At 47.2% G+C, this 18,398-nt stretch overlaps 1 protein-coding gene across 1 annotated transcript; it reads right to left on the reverse strand.

Annotated features, from left to right (window-relative positions):
• Window positions 1–3,568: 3,568 nt before the first annotated feature.
• arhgap22a (Rho GTPase activating protein 22a) lies at window positions 3,569–14,453 on the reverse strand (the record flags this gene model as incomplete). The annotated part of the gene is made up of 11 exons (XM_080848658.1): window positions 3,569–3,782; window positions 4,039–4,918; window positions 5,097–5,218; window positions 5,499–5,572; window positions 6,220–6,352; window positions 7,589–7,802; window positions 8,126–8,251; window positions 8,564–8,651; window positions 9,010–9,036; window positions 9,557–9,756; window positions 14,405–14,453. 11 exons carry the CDS (start codon window positions 14,451–14,453, stop codon window positions 3,569–3,571), a joined length of 2,127 nt encoding a protein of 708 aa, XP_080704784.1.
• Between the last annotated feature and the right edge of the window lie 3,945 nt (window positions 14,454–18,398).

The raw sequence follows: 18,398 nt of genomic DNA on the forward strand, positions 1-18,398 counted from the left end.
TGCTCGAACCGTTGCTTTAAGGCGGCTGTCTCAGCATGGCCCCCACAGCTGCTGCAGAGATGAACCGGCGCATGGCAGGTCTCTTCTACTGTACCCCACCTTTGCGTTTAGTTACTTCATTTTAAAAGGTTTACTTAGAATTCAGTATGATGCAGTAACCCCCAGATTTAAAGATGGTCCTCACAGTCAAGATTTTTTGAGTGTGTGTGTATGTATGAGTGTGTAAGAGAGAACATGTGAGACTGTACAGATGTGTGTGATGCCTCAGATGTGTGAGGCCAATACTGGTCACTGCAAATGATGATCCTTAGAACCATCTGAGAATGTGAAAACCTTTAGAACAGGACTTTAGCAGTGTTCATCCTCACCATGGATTAAAGCAGCTGAGCATGAAGTCTAGCGTCAGTCTCTTTCTTCCCACACACACATCTAAGACGCTTACAGCTAACACGCCCACATCAAACACACTTACAGCTAACATAATTACTCTTTTGGTTAAGGGAACCGCTAACACACATAGTCTTTTGGTGAAGGGAACATTCAACATAATTACTCTTTTGGTTAAGGGAAAAGCTGTCACACTTACTCCTGTTGTTAAGGGAACAGCTAACACGCTTACTATTTTGGTTAAGGGAAAAGCAGACACACTTAATATTTCTTTAAACCCACAGAGTCCAGGGAACAGTTAACACACTTAGGGCCTGATTTACTAACAGGATTGCGCCCATTTCTGGCGTAAAATAGCGGTCGTAAACATATAACGGTATTTACTAAGGGGGCGCATTTGAGTAGAGTCGCATATTAACGCTTTGGGGGTGTGAACGTGGGAGGGCACGGAAACGTTTGTGGAACGTGGGCGTAAAGCGCAATTTAATGGGAGGAGAGAAGGTAAGTGCGCCTAATGATGTATTGCGTGCTAAAACTGCCTAGCGAGCGCACGTCTCTAATTTGCAGGATAATTCTCCGCCTCATAAAAGCACGCCTTAACCAGGAAGCGCATTTTCACTCAGTCTGAAAACGTTGATATGGCAGCAGTTATAAGAGCAAGGCGAAGACATAGACAGAGACAGCGCACAGAAATATTTTTTTCAACTCGTATATCAATTTCAGTTAAGCGAACCACAAATCATTGGACGGTACAGGTTAACCAGCCACGCAATACTTCAATTACTGACCCAGATCAGAGACGACATCGAACCCTCCAACCGGAGATCACATTCCATTTCATCAGTTGTTAAACTCCGGACAACATTGCAAATATTGGCATCGGATCATTTCAAACAGTTATAGCATCAGCAGTTGGTATATCTCAGCCTTCACTCAGCCAAATATTCACCCAGGAACTCGACGCATTGCTACGGCGCACTGGTCAATACATTTCCCCACTGCCATAGCTGAAATTAGAGACATCAAACAGGACTTTTTTTGATATCGCAAACTTTCCGAACGTAATTGGAACCATTGATTGCACCCACGTCCATATATATTGTAGTGAACCCATGTCCCTTGTAGAAATGATTAATCTCGCCATGTACACATCTATATTGTTATAATAGACAGTTTATGCATTAATGCCACCAATAGCATATTCTTTATAATCGTGTTCTTTTAAACATCTCGCTGTAGGTGATGGCAGGCAGAACAACAATATAACAGCGCACACATTGAATCAGGTTCAGTGATTGAGCGAACGTGAACCAATATATTTACCTCCTCTTAGCTGAACCTTCCTTTTCTCTTCCTAAATAAATACCACGGAAAATGCGCAAAAACACTGTGCGTTAATGTGCGACCGCAGATTAAGCTGCGGTCGCAATCTTAGTAAATCAGGCCCTTAGTCCTTTGGTTAAAGGTGCAATAAGGATCAATAGCTATTCGCTAAAGGTATGCTAGCAGCTAAAACTAACTTAATCTCTTGAAATGTGCTGACTTTGACATTGCGACAAACTAGTTACTCAACGACTGTCCTTACACAGTCAAACATCAAGCAAGTGCAACACAAGACTAAGCAAGACGGCAAATAAGCTACTTACCAGATCGGCAGAAGGTAAACAAGTCAGGTCGGCGGGCTGCGGCAGGCGAAACTACAGAACGCAGTTATATGCCTATCGACCCTGCTATGCCAATGGCACTGACGCGATTCTCCATATTAAATGTCATTGTAGCGCCCCAATTTCTTTTAAGCTGTTATTTTAAGGTTAAACTGCTTATCCTAACCCTAATCCTGAACATAATTGTTGCATAATGCACCTTTAAGGGAAATGCTAACACACTTACTCTTTTGGTTAAGGGAAAAGCCGACACACTTACCCTTTTGGTTAAGGAAAAAGCCAACACACTCATTTGGTTTAGGGAACAGCTTACACACTCAATCATTACACCAACCAAGAGTCTTCCTACTCTTCTAAACGTACTCTTTTAAACCTTCAAACTATTGGTTACGGGAACAGCTAACATTTTTACTCTTTTAAAAAATCACACACTTTCGGTTAAGAGACAACTTACAAACTATATACTCTTTAACACTTTTATTCTTCTGTGGTTAAGGGAACAGCTACAGACAAATTAACCTTTTAAACTTTAATTGTCTTCTGCTAAAGGGTGAACACACTCGTTTTCATTTCAACTCTGTCTCCTCTATATAAATATCACATTTTCTCTTTTAAACTCTGCACATCCTGTGCTGCAGACGTTACGTCAGTCAGATCACAAACAGACATCTCCTGTGGAAATGCATGGCTCTCGCAGTCGCACAGGATCTAACAGGCTACTTTCACTACCAGAGTCATTCAGAATCTAAAATCACGTTCACATTCTAAAGAAAAAGGACAGTTTAAACACAACTTGTCTTGACTGGAGAATGATGTTGCTCTGACAGAAAAGTCCCTCAGAGTTTGTCACATGACGTCGACTTTCAGTCCATGTTCCTTTAGGATCAAGCCCACTTTGACATCACAGAACAGGGCAGGGTTGATTGAGCGTATGACCACTGTGTGTAATTCATGAGGTGTCTGTTTGTGTGTAAACCCAGTTACATGCCCACACACGCACACACACACACACAGACACACACATTGAGCACAGAGGCTGCTCATGCCGGAACAGCAGGCTGAGGTTCCTGGGCTTAGAACATACAGAGAGCCCAGCAGTGAGGAGTGTTAGAACACTGAGGTCATAGAGGTCACTGGCTCATCGGGTCATGGTTGGAGGCCACTGGTCAAGAGGAACCGTGGTGACGGGGTCAGAGTTGAGGTTTCAGCTTGAAAGGCACTGTCACTGTGATTGGAGGGCTGTTTCCACTGGCAGTCCATCTTGAGGGAGGGCCGTGGTGTGGGTAGGGGTCGTCATGCTTTGGTTTGATACAGAACCACCAGGCTACTCCAAGAGGGAGGGGCTAAGGGCTACCGTGTCATCTGTCAATCATCACAGGTCCAGCCCTCTGTCCTCCAAATAAGGAAGTCTGAAGAGGTAAGAAGCCTCACCTGACCGGAGTTACATTCACAACAACATTCATGTCTGTGTCAATCTCAGTCCCTGCACACCAGGTATGTGTATGTGTGTGTGTGTGTTATATCTTCCCCGGCTGTGTGAGGTCTCCTAGTGTAGAGAAGAACTCCTCCATCTCAGTCTGCAGCATGTGGTTCCTCTTGTCGGCGTCCTTCTGAGCGCGCTCAGAGTTGCGCAGTTTAATCTCCAGCATGCGGAAGCGCTTCTGCTCCTGGTCAAGCTCCGCCTCCAAACGCCCAACCCGCGCATGCAGAGACGCTTTACATTCCTCCAACCTACAGGGGCCGGCAGACATATCAATCAGACACACACACACACAGAAATACAGACACAGACAAACAAACAAACCACACACACATATGGACACCCAGTAATACACAAACTAAACACACACCGATACAGAGATACACCCACACACACACACACACACAACCCACCTACATACACACACACGCACACACACTGAAATACACAAACCACACACCGATACAGAAATATACCCAGACCACACAAAAAAACACACACACTCACGTGCGTATCTTTCTCTCATAAGAGATCTTCTGCTTCTTCAGTTCGGTCTTTAAATCCGTCACCAGCGCTCCCTCACTCTGCTCTGATTGGCTACCGCCACCTGGCTTTGGCTCCGTCTCTCCAGCATTACTGCACCCACCACTGCCCACACACACCTGAGACATGTCACTGCTCACACACACCTCAGGTGTCTCACTGCTCACACACACCTCAGACATGTCACTGCTCACACACACCTCAGGTGTGTCACAGCTCAAACACACCTGTGGTGTGTCACAGCTCACACACACCTGTTGTGTGTCACCACTCACACACACTGCGTCTGGTGTTTCTGTCCCTCTCATAGCGCTCGGGGAACAAGACGTCTCTCTAGCGCTCCCTGTGGTGGAGTCCAGTTGTGCAATCTCACAAGAGAAGGCCACACTGGGCACGCTCAGACTGGAGGCGGGCAGGCTGACGTTGTCATAGGTGGAGAGGCGGTGGGAATGTGCAGGTTCTCGCACACGTTCCCCTGACGATGTGCGGCGGTGGTTGCGTAGCGACGACAGGCCATTCATCAGCCAGCTGGCCCCTCCCCCGCTCGACACGTCCACGGCCGACCCCCCCATGCGCCCCCCCCTGAACGAACACCTCCAGCCAGAGAGGGGGCGCTGTTTGCTTGGGCTCTCAGCACGCGGGGGTTCAGGGGGTGTGTGTAAGGGTGGGGGCAACTGCTCCACTGCCTCCCATTCCACTCTGCAGCATTTTGGGGGCACCGAAGGGTCCACACACACATCACCGGTATCACACACGCCACGGGCATCACACACGCCCGCTCCATCAAACAGCCGTGTGTGAGCACTAATCAGCACTGTCATCAGCTGCTGGACCTGAGATGTGCCTGTGGATACACAGACAAACACACGCACACACGCACACAAACATGCCCACACACACACACAGGTATACATTTCTGTTCTAGAATGTAAATAAATGTAAATGTGTGTATATGAGGTTGTGAGTGTGTGTTTGTGTTTGTGTGTGTGTGTGTGTTTGTATGTGTGTGTGTAGTGCCCCACCCTCCATCATCCTGACTGGATCGTCGGTCTTGGACCGGAGAATGTTGGGCCCAAACACAGTGGCTAGATTCTGCACACCCATCTTATTATCATCAGAGTAGGACTGGACCTCATCCAAGAACCTGCGTGCGTGCACACACACACACACACACACACACACACACACATAGACAAGGACACACACACAAAGATGTCTCAGCAGAAACACACACAGATGTGTTGCAAAAACACATCATGCATACATACACATGTCATAAGTCTATACAGTATTGAACACACAATAGTGTGCTGGAAATCTCTCTCTCTCACACACACACACACACACACACACACACACACACACACACACAAACACACATAGACACACACACACACACACACACAAGTGTTGTGCTGGCTCACTTGCATATGTATTTCAGGAGGTTGTAGTTGGCCTGAGGGAGAGTCTTCACTTGATTCCCCAGTTCTAAGAGGCCCTGTAGACACACACACACACACACACACACACACACACACACAAACACACACACACAGAGCTCAGGTGAATAACTCATCTACTGTTACCATGAATACAAATACAAAATACACACACACGCATACACACACACGCACACGCACACGCACACGTGCACACACACACACACACACTGTCTTTCTCCTGGTCACTTGATTGCCCAGTTCTAAGAGGCCCTGTAACAACATACACACACACCACACAAACACACCTGCACGCACACACACTGACACCTCCTGGTCTTTGAGAAGTACTTGAGCACAGATCATGAAGTCCTGGTGATGAAGTGATGAAGTCCTGTTACACACACACACACACACATACACACACACTCCCCTCCTCCTGGTCTTTGAGCAGAAGTTGAGCACAGATCATGAAGTCCTGGTAACACACACACACACACACACACACACACACACACACACACACACACACACACACACACACACACACACACACACACACACACATACACACACACACACACACACACACATTCTGACCTCCTCCTGGTCTTTGAGCAGTAGTTGAGCACAGGTGATGAAGTCCTGGTACACACACACACACACACACACACACACACACACACACACACACACACACACTGACCTCCTCCTGGTCTTTGAGTAGTAGTTGAGCACAGGTGATGAAGTCCTGGTACTTGGTGAAGGGAATGACTGGCTCTGGCAGTTCCCTCAGGTAGAGTTTCAGTAGAGAGGCCACTGTGTGTACATCTGTGTTACTGGGATACACACACACACACACACACACACACACACACACACACACACAAACACACACACAGACAGAGAGAGAGAGAGAGAGAGAGAGAGAGAGAGAGAGGGAGTGAGAGAGAGAGAGCCCACACAAAAACACCCTTCTCCTGATCCTATGCTTCTTGAGTCTGTTTTATAATGTGTCCACTGTCTGTTGCCTGGATACTGTGAATGCTGTCTGTTGCCTGGATACTGTGTCTGCTGTCTGTTGCCTGGGTACTGTGTCTGCTGTTTGTTGCCTGGATACTGTGTCTGCTGTCTGTTGCCTGGATATTGTGTCTGTGAGGTCTGTGTTCTGTCCCTGTCTTGTTTCATTGTATGTATCCCTTGTGTTCTCACGTATTCCTTCTTTTGTGTTTGTTTACCCTTGTCTCCTCGTGTCTGTCTCCTCACGCCCTTCCCTTGTTATTGTGCTTGTGCTGTTTATTAGTTTGTCTCCCTTGTGTGTCATGTGATCTTTGTTGTCTAGTCTTTGTGCTTCCTTGTTCCCACCATGTGCTTTCCACCATGTGCTTCCCTGTGTTTGTTTGTGTATTCCATGTGCCCTTGTTGTTGTCCCTGTCTCCACCCCTCACCTGTTCCCAATAATCACTTGGTTTGTTTGTCTTATTGGTTTCTCCTGTGCCCTGTTAATTCCCCTTGTTTAGTCCACCTGTGTCTCCTTGTCTGCCCTGCCTTGATTGTTTTCACCTGTCCCTTGTTATCTGTTGTGTGTGTATATATAGTCCTTGTGTTCTTGTCTCTCGTTGCTGGTTCGTCATTAATGTTGCGTGTTGTTTCTCAGAGTTCTCAGAGTTCTCAGAGTTCTCTAATATTTCTCGTGTTGACCCTGGACTGTTTTCGACTTCTCTATTGCCTTTGCCCTTTTGGATTGTTTGCCTGCCATTGGACTGCTTACCCGTGTACCGAAACCTGGACAGTAAAAGTTTATTCTTTATTCTACCCCTTGTGTCTGAGTCGTGCTATTGAGTTCACACCCCAACCCCAATTCGGAACAGTGTCTGCTGTCTGTTGCCTGGATCCTTTTATGCTCTCACCTGTCCTACTGGAACATGTCTCACCTGTGTGTTGATGTGTGTTTTACCTGTGGAACTGTGGTGTGTGTATCTCACCTGTGGAACTGTGGTGTTTGTGGTTGTGTGTTTTACCCGTCAAACTGAGGTGTGTGTATCATGCTTGTGAAACTGCAGGGTGTGTGTTACCTGTCGAACTGTGGCTTGTGCCCGAAGTCGAAGGCGTCCTGCAGCTCCTTGACTAGGCTGGCCTGGCCGGGCATCCTGAACAGCCCCTCCTCCCTGAGCCCCTGCTCACGGATGAAACACACGCACTGCTCCACCAGCAGGGGCGCCAGACGCACACACACACCCTGCCCACGCTCACACTCCACCGTCTCCTCCAGATGCCGACCAAACACGCCTACAAACGCACACAAAACACATAATGCAGCAAATCCAACACACCACTCATGCTCAACTGTGTGTGTGTGCTTTTAAGGATAACGATGTGTATGCACGCGTGTGTGTGCAGTATGATAGCATTGTGCATAATTTTAGCTATAGAAGGATAGCAAAGGTGGCACGATAATCATATAGTAAAGATGGAAAGGGTGTCTGCTTCTCGGATGAAGATTAATCCACAGATGGGGGATATATTACATATCTGTGTGTATGTGTGTGTGTGTGTGTGTGTGTGTGTGTGTGTGTGTGTGTGTGTGTGTGTGTGAGATAGGGGATGCACACCTCCTCCCAGCGGGCCCCAGATTGCTCTCTGTAGGGCTCTGACCCAGTCCTCCATCTCTGACTGGGAGGCAGCCATTAGCAGGAGAGACTCATGACCCACTGAAGACCTCTCCTTCTCCCCTCCACCTGACGGAGAGAAGGAGAGAGAGAGATGGGGGAGGTGGAGAGAGAGAGATGGGGGAGGTGGGGAGAGGGAGAGGAAGCGGGGAGAAAGAAACAGAAGGAGTTATAAGGAGAGGGGGAGGGAGGAACGGGAGGAACGGGAGAGGTAGAGAATGGAAGGGAAAGAGAAAGGAGGGGAGTAAAGCCCTACTGCTGAGGAGCAAAGAGGAGTAAACCACCACTGACATACACACACACACACACACACTCACACATACACACACACAGATTGTCCCTCTGGTGTCAGTAGTACCCTTGGCTTGCCCTCCGCCTCACCTGGAAGAATCTCAAACAGGTGCCTTCCTCCGTCATCCTGATTGGACGTCTGCTCCCTCACCTGGCAACCCTGCAGTGGGATACAGCCCTACAGGGAGAGATACAGTCTGAATGTGTGTGTGTCTGTGTGTGTGTGTGTGTGTGTGTGTGTGTGTGTGTGTGTGTGTGCGTTTATGTCTGTGTGTATGTCTGTGTGTATGTGTGAGTGTGTGTGTCTCTGTGTGAATGTCTGTGTGTATGTGTGCGTTTATGTCTGTGTGTATATCTGTGTGTATGTGTGAGTGTGTGTGTGTGTGTGTGTGTGTGTGTGTGTGTGTGTGTGTGTGTGTGTGTGTGTGTGTGTGTGTGTGTGTCTGTGTGCGTTTGTGCATGTCTGTGTGTATGTCTGTGTGCATTTATGTCTGTGTGTGTGTGTGTGTGATCGTGTGTTTGAATGTGTTTTCTACCTGGCTCACATGCAGAGGGATACAGCCCTACAGGGAGAGAGAGTGGGATGAGCAGGAGAGAGAGTCTGAGTGTGTGTGTGTGTGTGTGTGTGTGTGTGTGTGTGTGTGTGTGTGTGTGTGTGTGTGTGTGTGTGTGTGTGTGTGTGTGATATCTACCTTTGGTTGAGTCTCCACCTGTGTGTATATGTGTGTGTGTGTGTGTGTGTGTGTGTGTGTGTGTGTTTGTGTGTGCAAGTGTATGTGTGAGTGTGTGCGTGCGTGTGTGTGTGTGTTTTATACCTGTGGTTTAGTCTCCTCCTGGTCCTTGTAGAAGTACAGTAGATATGCTCGGTGTATATGTGTGTGTGTGAGTTTATTTGTATGTGTGTGTGTGTGTGTGTGTGTGTCTGTGTGCGTATGTGTGTGTGTTATCTACCTGTGGTTTAGTCTCCTCCTGATGTATGTGTGTGTGCGTGTACATATGTGTGTGTGTGTGTGTGTATATATATGTGTGTGTGTGTGTGTGTGTGTGTGTGTGTGTGTGTGTGTGTGTTTGTGTGTTATCTACCTGTGGTTTGGTCTCTTCCTGGTCCTTGTAGAAGTACAGTAGATCTGCTCTGAGCACGAACCAGCGCAGCTGCCAGTTCTTCATAATGCTGCGTTGCTTCCTGAGCCAGCCGGCCTTCAGTGCCCCCTCCTGGCCACAAGGGGAACACACACGCAGAGCGCCACCCGACACTTCTCCCATCACCATGCTCTTAGAGCGGGCTACAGGAGAGAAAACACACAACTGTTAAACACACACAGAAACAGAGACACAGAATCGCACAGACACATAGACACACACACACACAAACACAGAGACACACAGACACACAGACACACAGACACACAGACACACACTACCTCTTTTCTCTCTGTCTGCTGTATTAGTTTCTGCTGAGAGCAGCAGCCACAGGAGCTTTCGTGCTTTCTATCCCTCTCTCTCTCTTTCCCTCTCTCTTTACCCCTCTCTCTCTATCCCTATATCTTTCTCCAACCCCCTCTCTTTCTGCCCCCTCTCTCTATACTCCTCTGTTTCTTTTCCCCTCTCTCTTTACCTCTCTTTCTCTATCCCTCTCTCTGTCCCTATCTCTACTTCAATCTCGCTCTATCCCTCTCTCTCTGTACCCCTGTGTCTATCCCTTCCTCTCTTTATATCTTCCTCTATCCCTCTCTCTCTATCCCTATCTCTCTCTAACCCCCTCTCTTTCTACCCCCTCTCTCTCTACTCCTCTGTCTCTTTCCCCCTCTCTCTTTCCCCCTCTTTCTCTATCCTTTTCTCTATCCCTCTCTCTATCTCTACTTCAATCTTGCTCTATCCCTCTCTCTCTGTACCCCTGTGTCTATCCCTTCCTCTCTTTATATCTTCCTCTATCCCTCTCTCTCTATCCCTATCTCTCTCTAACCCCCTCTCTTTCTACCCCCTCTCTCTCTACTCCTCTGTCTCTTTCCCCCTCTCTCTTTCCCCCTCTTTCTCTATCCTTTTCTCTATCCCTCTCTCTATCTCTACTTCAATCTTGCTCTATCCCTCTCTCTCTGTACCCCTGTGTCTCTCTATTCCTTCCTCTCTTTATCTCTCCCTCTATCCCTCTCTCTCTCTATCTCCCCATCTCTCTCCATCTCTCCTCTCAAGTCCACTCTCTATCCCTATCTGTTTCTCTCTCTCTCCATCCCTCTCTCTTCCCCTAAGTCTCTCACACTCACATATTCCTCCCTTCTCTCTCTTTCACTTCTGTTTGATCACTTCCTTAATTTATCTTTTCCTTCCGCTCCCAGCTATTAACTCTCTCTCTCGTGCGCTCCCTCTCTCTCCCTCCCCCCCTTTCTCTCTCTCTCTCTCTCTTTCTCTCTCTCTCTCTCTCTCTCTCTCTCTCTCTCTCTGTGGATCTGCTAAGTCATGATGGCTCCCTGTTGTGATTCTCTTTGCTCCTGTCCCCTCCTTTATATGTCTCTGACTGTCCCCAACCCTGTCTGCCTGCCTGTTTGTCTGTCTCTCTGACTGTCCCCAACCTGGCTGCCTGCCTGTCTGTAACCCTCTCTACCAGTCTGCCTGTCTGTCTGCCCGTCTGTGTCTGTGTCTGTGTCTCTCTGTCTGTCCATCTCCATCTCTCTGTCTCTGTTTGTCTTTCTGTGTGCCCCTGATGAACATTTTTCTCTCCCTGCCTCATCTATCCCTATCCCTGTCTTGGCTGTCCCTGTCTCGCCAACTGTCATTCTCACCATGTCTGTTTGTGTGTCTGTCTGTGTGTCTGTCTGTGTGTCTGTGTGTCTGTGTGTGTGTCTGTCTGTCTGTCTGTCTGTCTGTCCACCCAGATGAGACTTCAAGACCTGAAAAGCTCTAGAGGAAGAACTTAAACACACACACACACACCTGTCAACCTTTACCTGTCTGTCTTTTGGTCTGTCTAGCTGTCTTTCCCCTCTTATCTCCCGGTCCCGTCTGTCTCCCTCCTCCTCCTCTGTCGCATGTTCTCCACTCTAGTTGTCTGTCTCTCTATCTGTCTGTCTGCTCTGTGATTCCATGTCCTACCCTCCAGATCCCCCCCCCAGCTCTACAGGCTTGGAGTTCTATGCATATTTCATTGGGAGATATTTTGGGGGGCTGAATTTTTACTTTTTAAAGGATCTCTCGCTCCCTTAATATGACATGAGGTTAAATTACTTTTTAATGACAGCAGGATTACACCCCGTTGCCATGGTACCAAGCATAAAGACATAAAGACAGTCCAGAAAGGAGGAGAATAGCACAAAAGAAGAATGGCATCATGGGTATTTCATATTGCATCAGGTGCTGCTAGGAATAAAATAAACAGAGAGAATATGCATAGTGCTGCTCAGCATGAAACACAGCGGACAGACATACAGACTGACAATCAGCAGTGTATCCCATTCTTATCTGTACACCCCGTCAAGTGGTACTGTAACACACGCACAAAGACACACACATAGTATAAAAACGCTGACACAAACCCCCCAAAAACCAACACAAAAACACAAATATACAAAACACACACACACAGTTGATCAGTGACCAGCACACACACAGCCTTTCATGCATGGCATCATCACACATGCACACACACACACTGAACAACAGGCAGAACACTTTATTTATTTATAGTTATTACATGGTTAAGACTAACACAGAGAGAAGCCCAGCCCAAAATCACACAAACACACACACACAAACACACACACACACACACACACACACACACACACACACACACAGACACCTGACCCAGCACTGCTTCCCTGCTGCATTAAGGGCCAGACTGCAGGGCATAAATGCTTCAGTGATGACTGTGGAGTGGGTCTGGCTCTCAACGGGTAGCATTACAGCCATTGATCAGCTGATCGGCTGCTTGGTTGGGTGGCTGATTGGTTCATTGATTATCTGTCAATCATCATAGTGAGGCCATCTTTACCGTTTCTGACTGCAGGGCCAAACCCAGCACGACAGCTCGTGGAAGCCGGGAGTAATAACGGGATGACACGCGCCCAACATCAAAACAGCATTTAACTCTCCGCCAGAAGCACGCGCCTTACGACTAATCCGAACCCTCAAACTGCACGGCTCCCGTTTCCGGGAGTCTCGGGTATCCTTATAAGGACTGCCACGCGGCGATCAACTCGAATGTCAATCACACTAGCAATAACAACCGGCAGCTGCTCGCGACAGACCGGGCAATACTACATCTGTCCCTGAAGCCCTTCTCGCACGCAGCATCAACCTGCGGCGAGGAGGAGTAGGGCGTTTCTCCTCCCTCGCGAAGCTGCCATTACACACAAGCCACCGGCTCGGCACCGTGGGACTGCGGTAGCTGTCACGGCAGGAGGTGAACCGGTCGGCGGGAGTGGCGGAGGATCTGAACTCACCTCTCCGCGTCTGTCGTATCTTCGGGCTCAGCATGGTGTCATCCGCGCGCTGTCCGTTACGGTATCTACATGTTTGGAATCCCTATAGTCCCTCATCCGACATACACACACACTCTACACTGCGCACGCAAGCACACACACACACACACGCACGCAGCCTCGCCCTGTTGCTCTTCATACACACACTCGCCTCCTCCTCTCTCTCTCCCTGTCGTGCGCTGTCGTGCCCCTCTAGCCCGATGCTCTACGTTGTGAGCATCCTCCGGCCCCGCCCACTTCCCTCATCTTGCGGAGAGAGAGAGAGAGAGAGAGAGAAAAGAGACTAGGAGAGAGAGCTACGGGGAGTGGTAGATAGAGAAAGGGAGAGAGAGAGCAGAGAGACTAGGCGAGAAAGTCAGGGGGAGTGGTAGATAGAGGAAGGGAGAGAGAGCGAGAGAGAGAGAGAGAGAGAGAGAGAGAGAGAGAAACAGATAATGAGAAGAGGGGGAGATATATGAGAGAATCTTTAGGTTACCGAGCCAAACACACACACACACACACACACACACACACAGACACACACACACACACACACACACACACACACACACTCACTAACTCCAAAGGCAAAGGGAAATGCTGAGCTGATAAGGTGGCTCTCTCTCTCTAATTCCCCAGATTATTGATCACTTCCACATGATATCTGATTGGCTACGTCCTCATTATCATGTTTGATGACATCATCACACGGACAGGATCTCTACAGAGATAAATCTGTGTCTGTTCATGTCAGTAGCTGTAAAGAAACTGTAGAAAATGACTCAGTCTACCCTATACAACTAAAGATTGACCCCTGTTCTTCTCGCAAAACCACGTTCTAATACCCATCCTTACCCCTGAACTGCCTTTGGTCCAAGCAAACAAGCCACGTAAAGAGATGGGAAAAGTTGAACTATTTTAGTATTAACGGTAGAGCATTCTGTGAGGTTTATATCTAATAGACACATTTCTAGACAACCACAACAAACCGCTTTTTATGTTTATGGTTCTGAAATAACAAGAAAAGAGACTGGATAAGGTAACAAGCTTCAAATATTTTATGGGGGGGAAATTTCAAAGAAAGTGTTTCAGTATAGTTCTGTCGCCTCTATGACACCTTTTGGCAGTTTAGTAACAATGTTGTTATTGCTATTCAGGATTTACAGATTCAACTTTTTAACCAGCTTTGCTTCATACGTGTCTTATACAAAAACACAGATAAGCTATTCCAAGCGCTGAATGATGACTGAGATAAGGTTTTGTTTGGAGCCGGACCTGAACTGGACCAGACCCGACCCGACCCGATTCAGACACGATGGGCCCTGCTCAGGAGACAGGGGGCCACATGAGCGCATGAGTGTTTGTCAAAAGTGCCTTTGGACAAACCCTGATGCAGACACACACACACACACACACACACACACACACACACACACACACACACACACACAGAGTCTCATGGTAAAGCGCCCCTCACCTCTTTGAGTCCTCTTTGGTTGGTTAGGTAGGGTCCATGAGCGCCGCATCACCCCTGACCTTTCCTCTGGTGCAGCTGAAAGGGTTAAAGGTCACTGCCTGGTACACACTACCTCTTTACTCTGTGGCAACAACAGCAGCCCAGTCCAACAGCTTACTCAGTCTTTCTCAATCAATATATCATATTAACACACACATACTGTCTCTCACACACACTCTGATTGGACATCAGAGTAGACACACAGGTGGTTGAAATGTTAATTTACACAGCGCGCCAAAGGAAGTGATGCGTCTTAAGAAGGAAGTGAAATCTGCTGTGCTTTGCTTTAGTGGGTTAAAAGTTCCTCGTGATAATGGTGAGACACACACGCAAACACGATCGCACACTCACACAATCCTACCCCTGCACACACAATCCTACACACACACACACACACACACACACACACACACACACACACACAAACACAGATTCACAAACATAATCATTCACGCACACAGCTACACAAAATTTAAACAAAGTATTCACACCATCATAGGTTTGGTTTATTTCAAAACTTTTCACAAACAGAAATCCAGGATGTAAACATGATGAACATGACACGGATGAACATCTTAGGTGTAGACTTCTTGACACACACACATACACACACACACACACACACACAAACACACACACATCTCATGTGAATGGTCCCTTTAAAACAATCAAAACCAGTATTTAGCAGTCATGTTACAGTTACTGAACACTTTTGTCAGGATTGTGCTCTGTCCGTTTCGTGTTCCCTTGGTCCCACCATGTGTTTCTTCTGTTTGTTTTGTCATGCCATGTGTTTTCTGTTTTTGTTCTGAAACTCCGCCCCCACCTGCCCTGTGCCACTTCCTGTTTCTTGCGCGTCACCAACCACACCTGCATTGTTAATCACCCTGCTTGTATGTCTGATTGTTTTTTTTCCCTGTGTCTGGTTAATTCTCCTTGTATAGTTCACCTGTTTCCCATTATCTGTTTTCCCCCTTCTGCTATTTAAGTTCAGTCTGTCTTTTGTCCAGTTTTGGTTCGTCAGTGTGAGTCAAGTCGTCGTTCTTTGTGCTTCTGCTATTTGGATTTCTAATTGGGGATCTTCTGTGGTGTGTTCGATTCCGAGGGTGGGATCTTCTGTGTTTTTTTTTTTGCTCTGCCTGTTTATCGACTCTAAGTTGGGGTCTTCTGGTTTTTGTGCTTTTTTGTTTTTGTTTTGAAACCTAATTTTGAGTAGATCCTGTAATTGTAATGTTTACGATCAGTCATTTGTCATACCGCAAAGTGGAGCTCTGTTAATTAGGTATAGGGTTGCCAACCGTCCCGAATTGTCCGGGACATCCCGAATTATGGGTGATTTTTGATTTGTCCCGTATTCCAATCACAGCCTCGCCGGCCATCTCGTAGAAAGGAATTACGTTCCTATTTCGCTTTTGTCCATATAGAGTGGCGTGAGATATTGCGCCATGTGTGCACGAGATGGCTCTCCCTTCATCCTGCTGTGACTCGTCTCCTAGAAACCTGGTCTGCTGTTACCTCATATTTTAGGTCCCTTGGGGAAAACTGTCCAATGGTACTGAGGAGAATGTTCGAGGATGAAGCAAAAACCGACACTGCTGATATTTACCTGTGCTTTTTTGTGTGTTTTCGATCAACTTGTTAAGAAGCTAGAGTTAACAGATTTGCCCTCAGCGTGCCAGGCTCAAATCCCTTTGTAGAGAGGATCTCACTGATGACATACATGGTCAGATTCAAAAAACCGATTCAGATTAGGACACTGATTGGTCAAGGCCTAAAGTTTTTCAGTGTCTGTGGCATATGGTTATAGTCTAATGCTATTTCAAGAAAACAACATGAAATTTGAGAGAAACTTGTAATAATTGTCTTGAGAACGATACATCCAAGCAAGTACAGTAGTGGTTTGCCAAAATTACACTGAAATTAGCAGGTTTATGGTGGCTAATGAAACCTTCCGATTTCCGTTATTGTTGGTCAGATTTTGGCGTGCGTGCACCTATCAGAAAGTGTCCCTCATTTGGGGTGGAGGAAGTTGGCAACCCTAATTTAGGTAACACTACATAGTTGTGCATTTCCTCCACTACTGTGTGCACGGTCAATGTTCCAGAGCTTCTGGTCCTCGACAGATTGTTACAAAATTTGGGAGGTGCACGTCAGGCCCTAGAGAGGTGCTTGGAGCGGGTTTGCAGTTTTTGCTTGGATTTTTTTAAAGTTAGAGAAATAGACACTGCAATGTAAAAATGCTATCTAATGCTACTACCCACAAGGTAAACTGTGAGTGGTTGTACCAACCCTGTGGCTTGCTTCACCTTGGAGGATAGTTACAAAATTTGGGAGACACACGCAAGAGGTGCTCGGAGGGGGTTTGCAACGACGCAAGGGGTTCTTGCTGTCTTGCCTCCTGTATGGGTTGTACAGTGTATGTAGTAATCATGGTGTGTGCGTGTAAGCAGCTCACCTATCCAGGACCTGATGGGCACTCCACATGATGTGTCTCGCCTGCGCAGATGGTTGGCTCAGGAGGAGCAGGAGCGAGATGCGGTGGATAAAGATTTATTATCATGCAGGAGCCGGATACAGGAAAAGGGTACACACACTCATTCACTCACGACACTCTCACAGACACTCATTCACTCACCAAATGTTTATAAATCATGCTTTGGACCAATTTCTTTCCCTTTTCTCCTCTCTCTCCCTGTGTGTATCACTTTCGTTCTCTCTCTCTCTCTCTCTCTCTCTCTCTCTCTCTCTCTCTCTCTCTCTCTGCATCTCTCTCTGCATCTCTCTCTGCATCTCTCTAGAGTCTAAGGTGGCTCAGCTGCAGCATCATCTTCAGAAGGTGCGGAGGGAGCAGTCCGAGCAGGAGGTCGTACACAAAACTACTTTGCAGGAACTGCAGAAAAAGAATGATGGGTAAGTTTGTGTGTGTGCCCAGTCTAGCAGGAGGTCCAGCACAGTACTACACTACAGGATCTGCAGAATACGAATGATGGGTAAATGTGTGTGTTGGACAGCTGCAGAATAACACTGATTTGTGTCTGTGTCTGTGTCTCATAGGCTGCTAGAACGCCTGCATCATGAAATCAAATTGAGTCAGGATCTAAAGACCAGTAATGTTCAAAAGGACAAAAGAGAGGATGACCTCACTAAGGAGATTGGACTGCTCTCAACACAGGTGTGTGTGTTTGTGCGAGTGCGCATCTGTAACTTTATGCCAGGATTGTTTAAAACTTTTTTTTGAGGGATGCCCTTGCTGAGTTCTGATTGGCCAGTTAATGTGCTCCTTGCAGGTGCGCGAGCTCACTGGGCAGCTGGCGTTACTACAGCAACAGATAATGCTACTGCAAGAGGCGGAGCTTCAGATTAGTAGCAGGAAGCAGGAGCTGGAGCAGGAGCTAAACCAAGCGCTGCAGCACAAGGTACTGCCTGTTATGTGTCCTTCACACACAAACACTCTCTTACACACTAGCACACACACACACTTTATGTAAACACTTGGATGTCACATTTATGTTTGTTTGTTTATTTATTTCGCCATCTTCTTTCACCCCAGGAGTTTGTGGGTGAGCAGCTGGAGATTGAGCAAGGGAAGGTGTGTGTGATGAAGGAGGAGCTGATGGAGGCACGCTCTCAGCTCTGTAACCATGGAGAGGTCATGGGGCCCATCATGGAGGTACAACACACACATGACATATGACATAATGCACATATGACGACATGACACATGACATAATGCACATATGACGCTGTGTTTATGCCTGTACACACCCTGTTAAAGTATGCACATATGACACTGTTAAAGTATGCACATATGACCCTGCGTTTATACATGTAGAGTAGACACCCTGTTAAAGTATGCACATACGACACTTTTAAAGTATGCACGTATGACGCTGCTTGACCCTGTTTAAGTATGCACATATGACGCCTACACATGCCCCACCTGCTTAAAGGAGAC

Source organism: Sprattus sprattus (genome assembly GCF_963457725.1).
Source record: "Sprattus sprattus genome assembly, chromosome: 12".
Classification (NCBI taxonomy): Eukaryota; Metazoa; Chordata; class Actinopteri; order Clupeiformes; family Clupeidae; genus Sprattus; species Sprattus sprattus.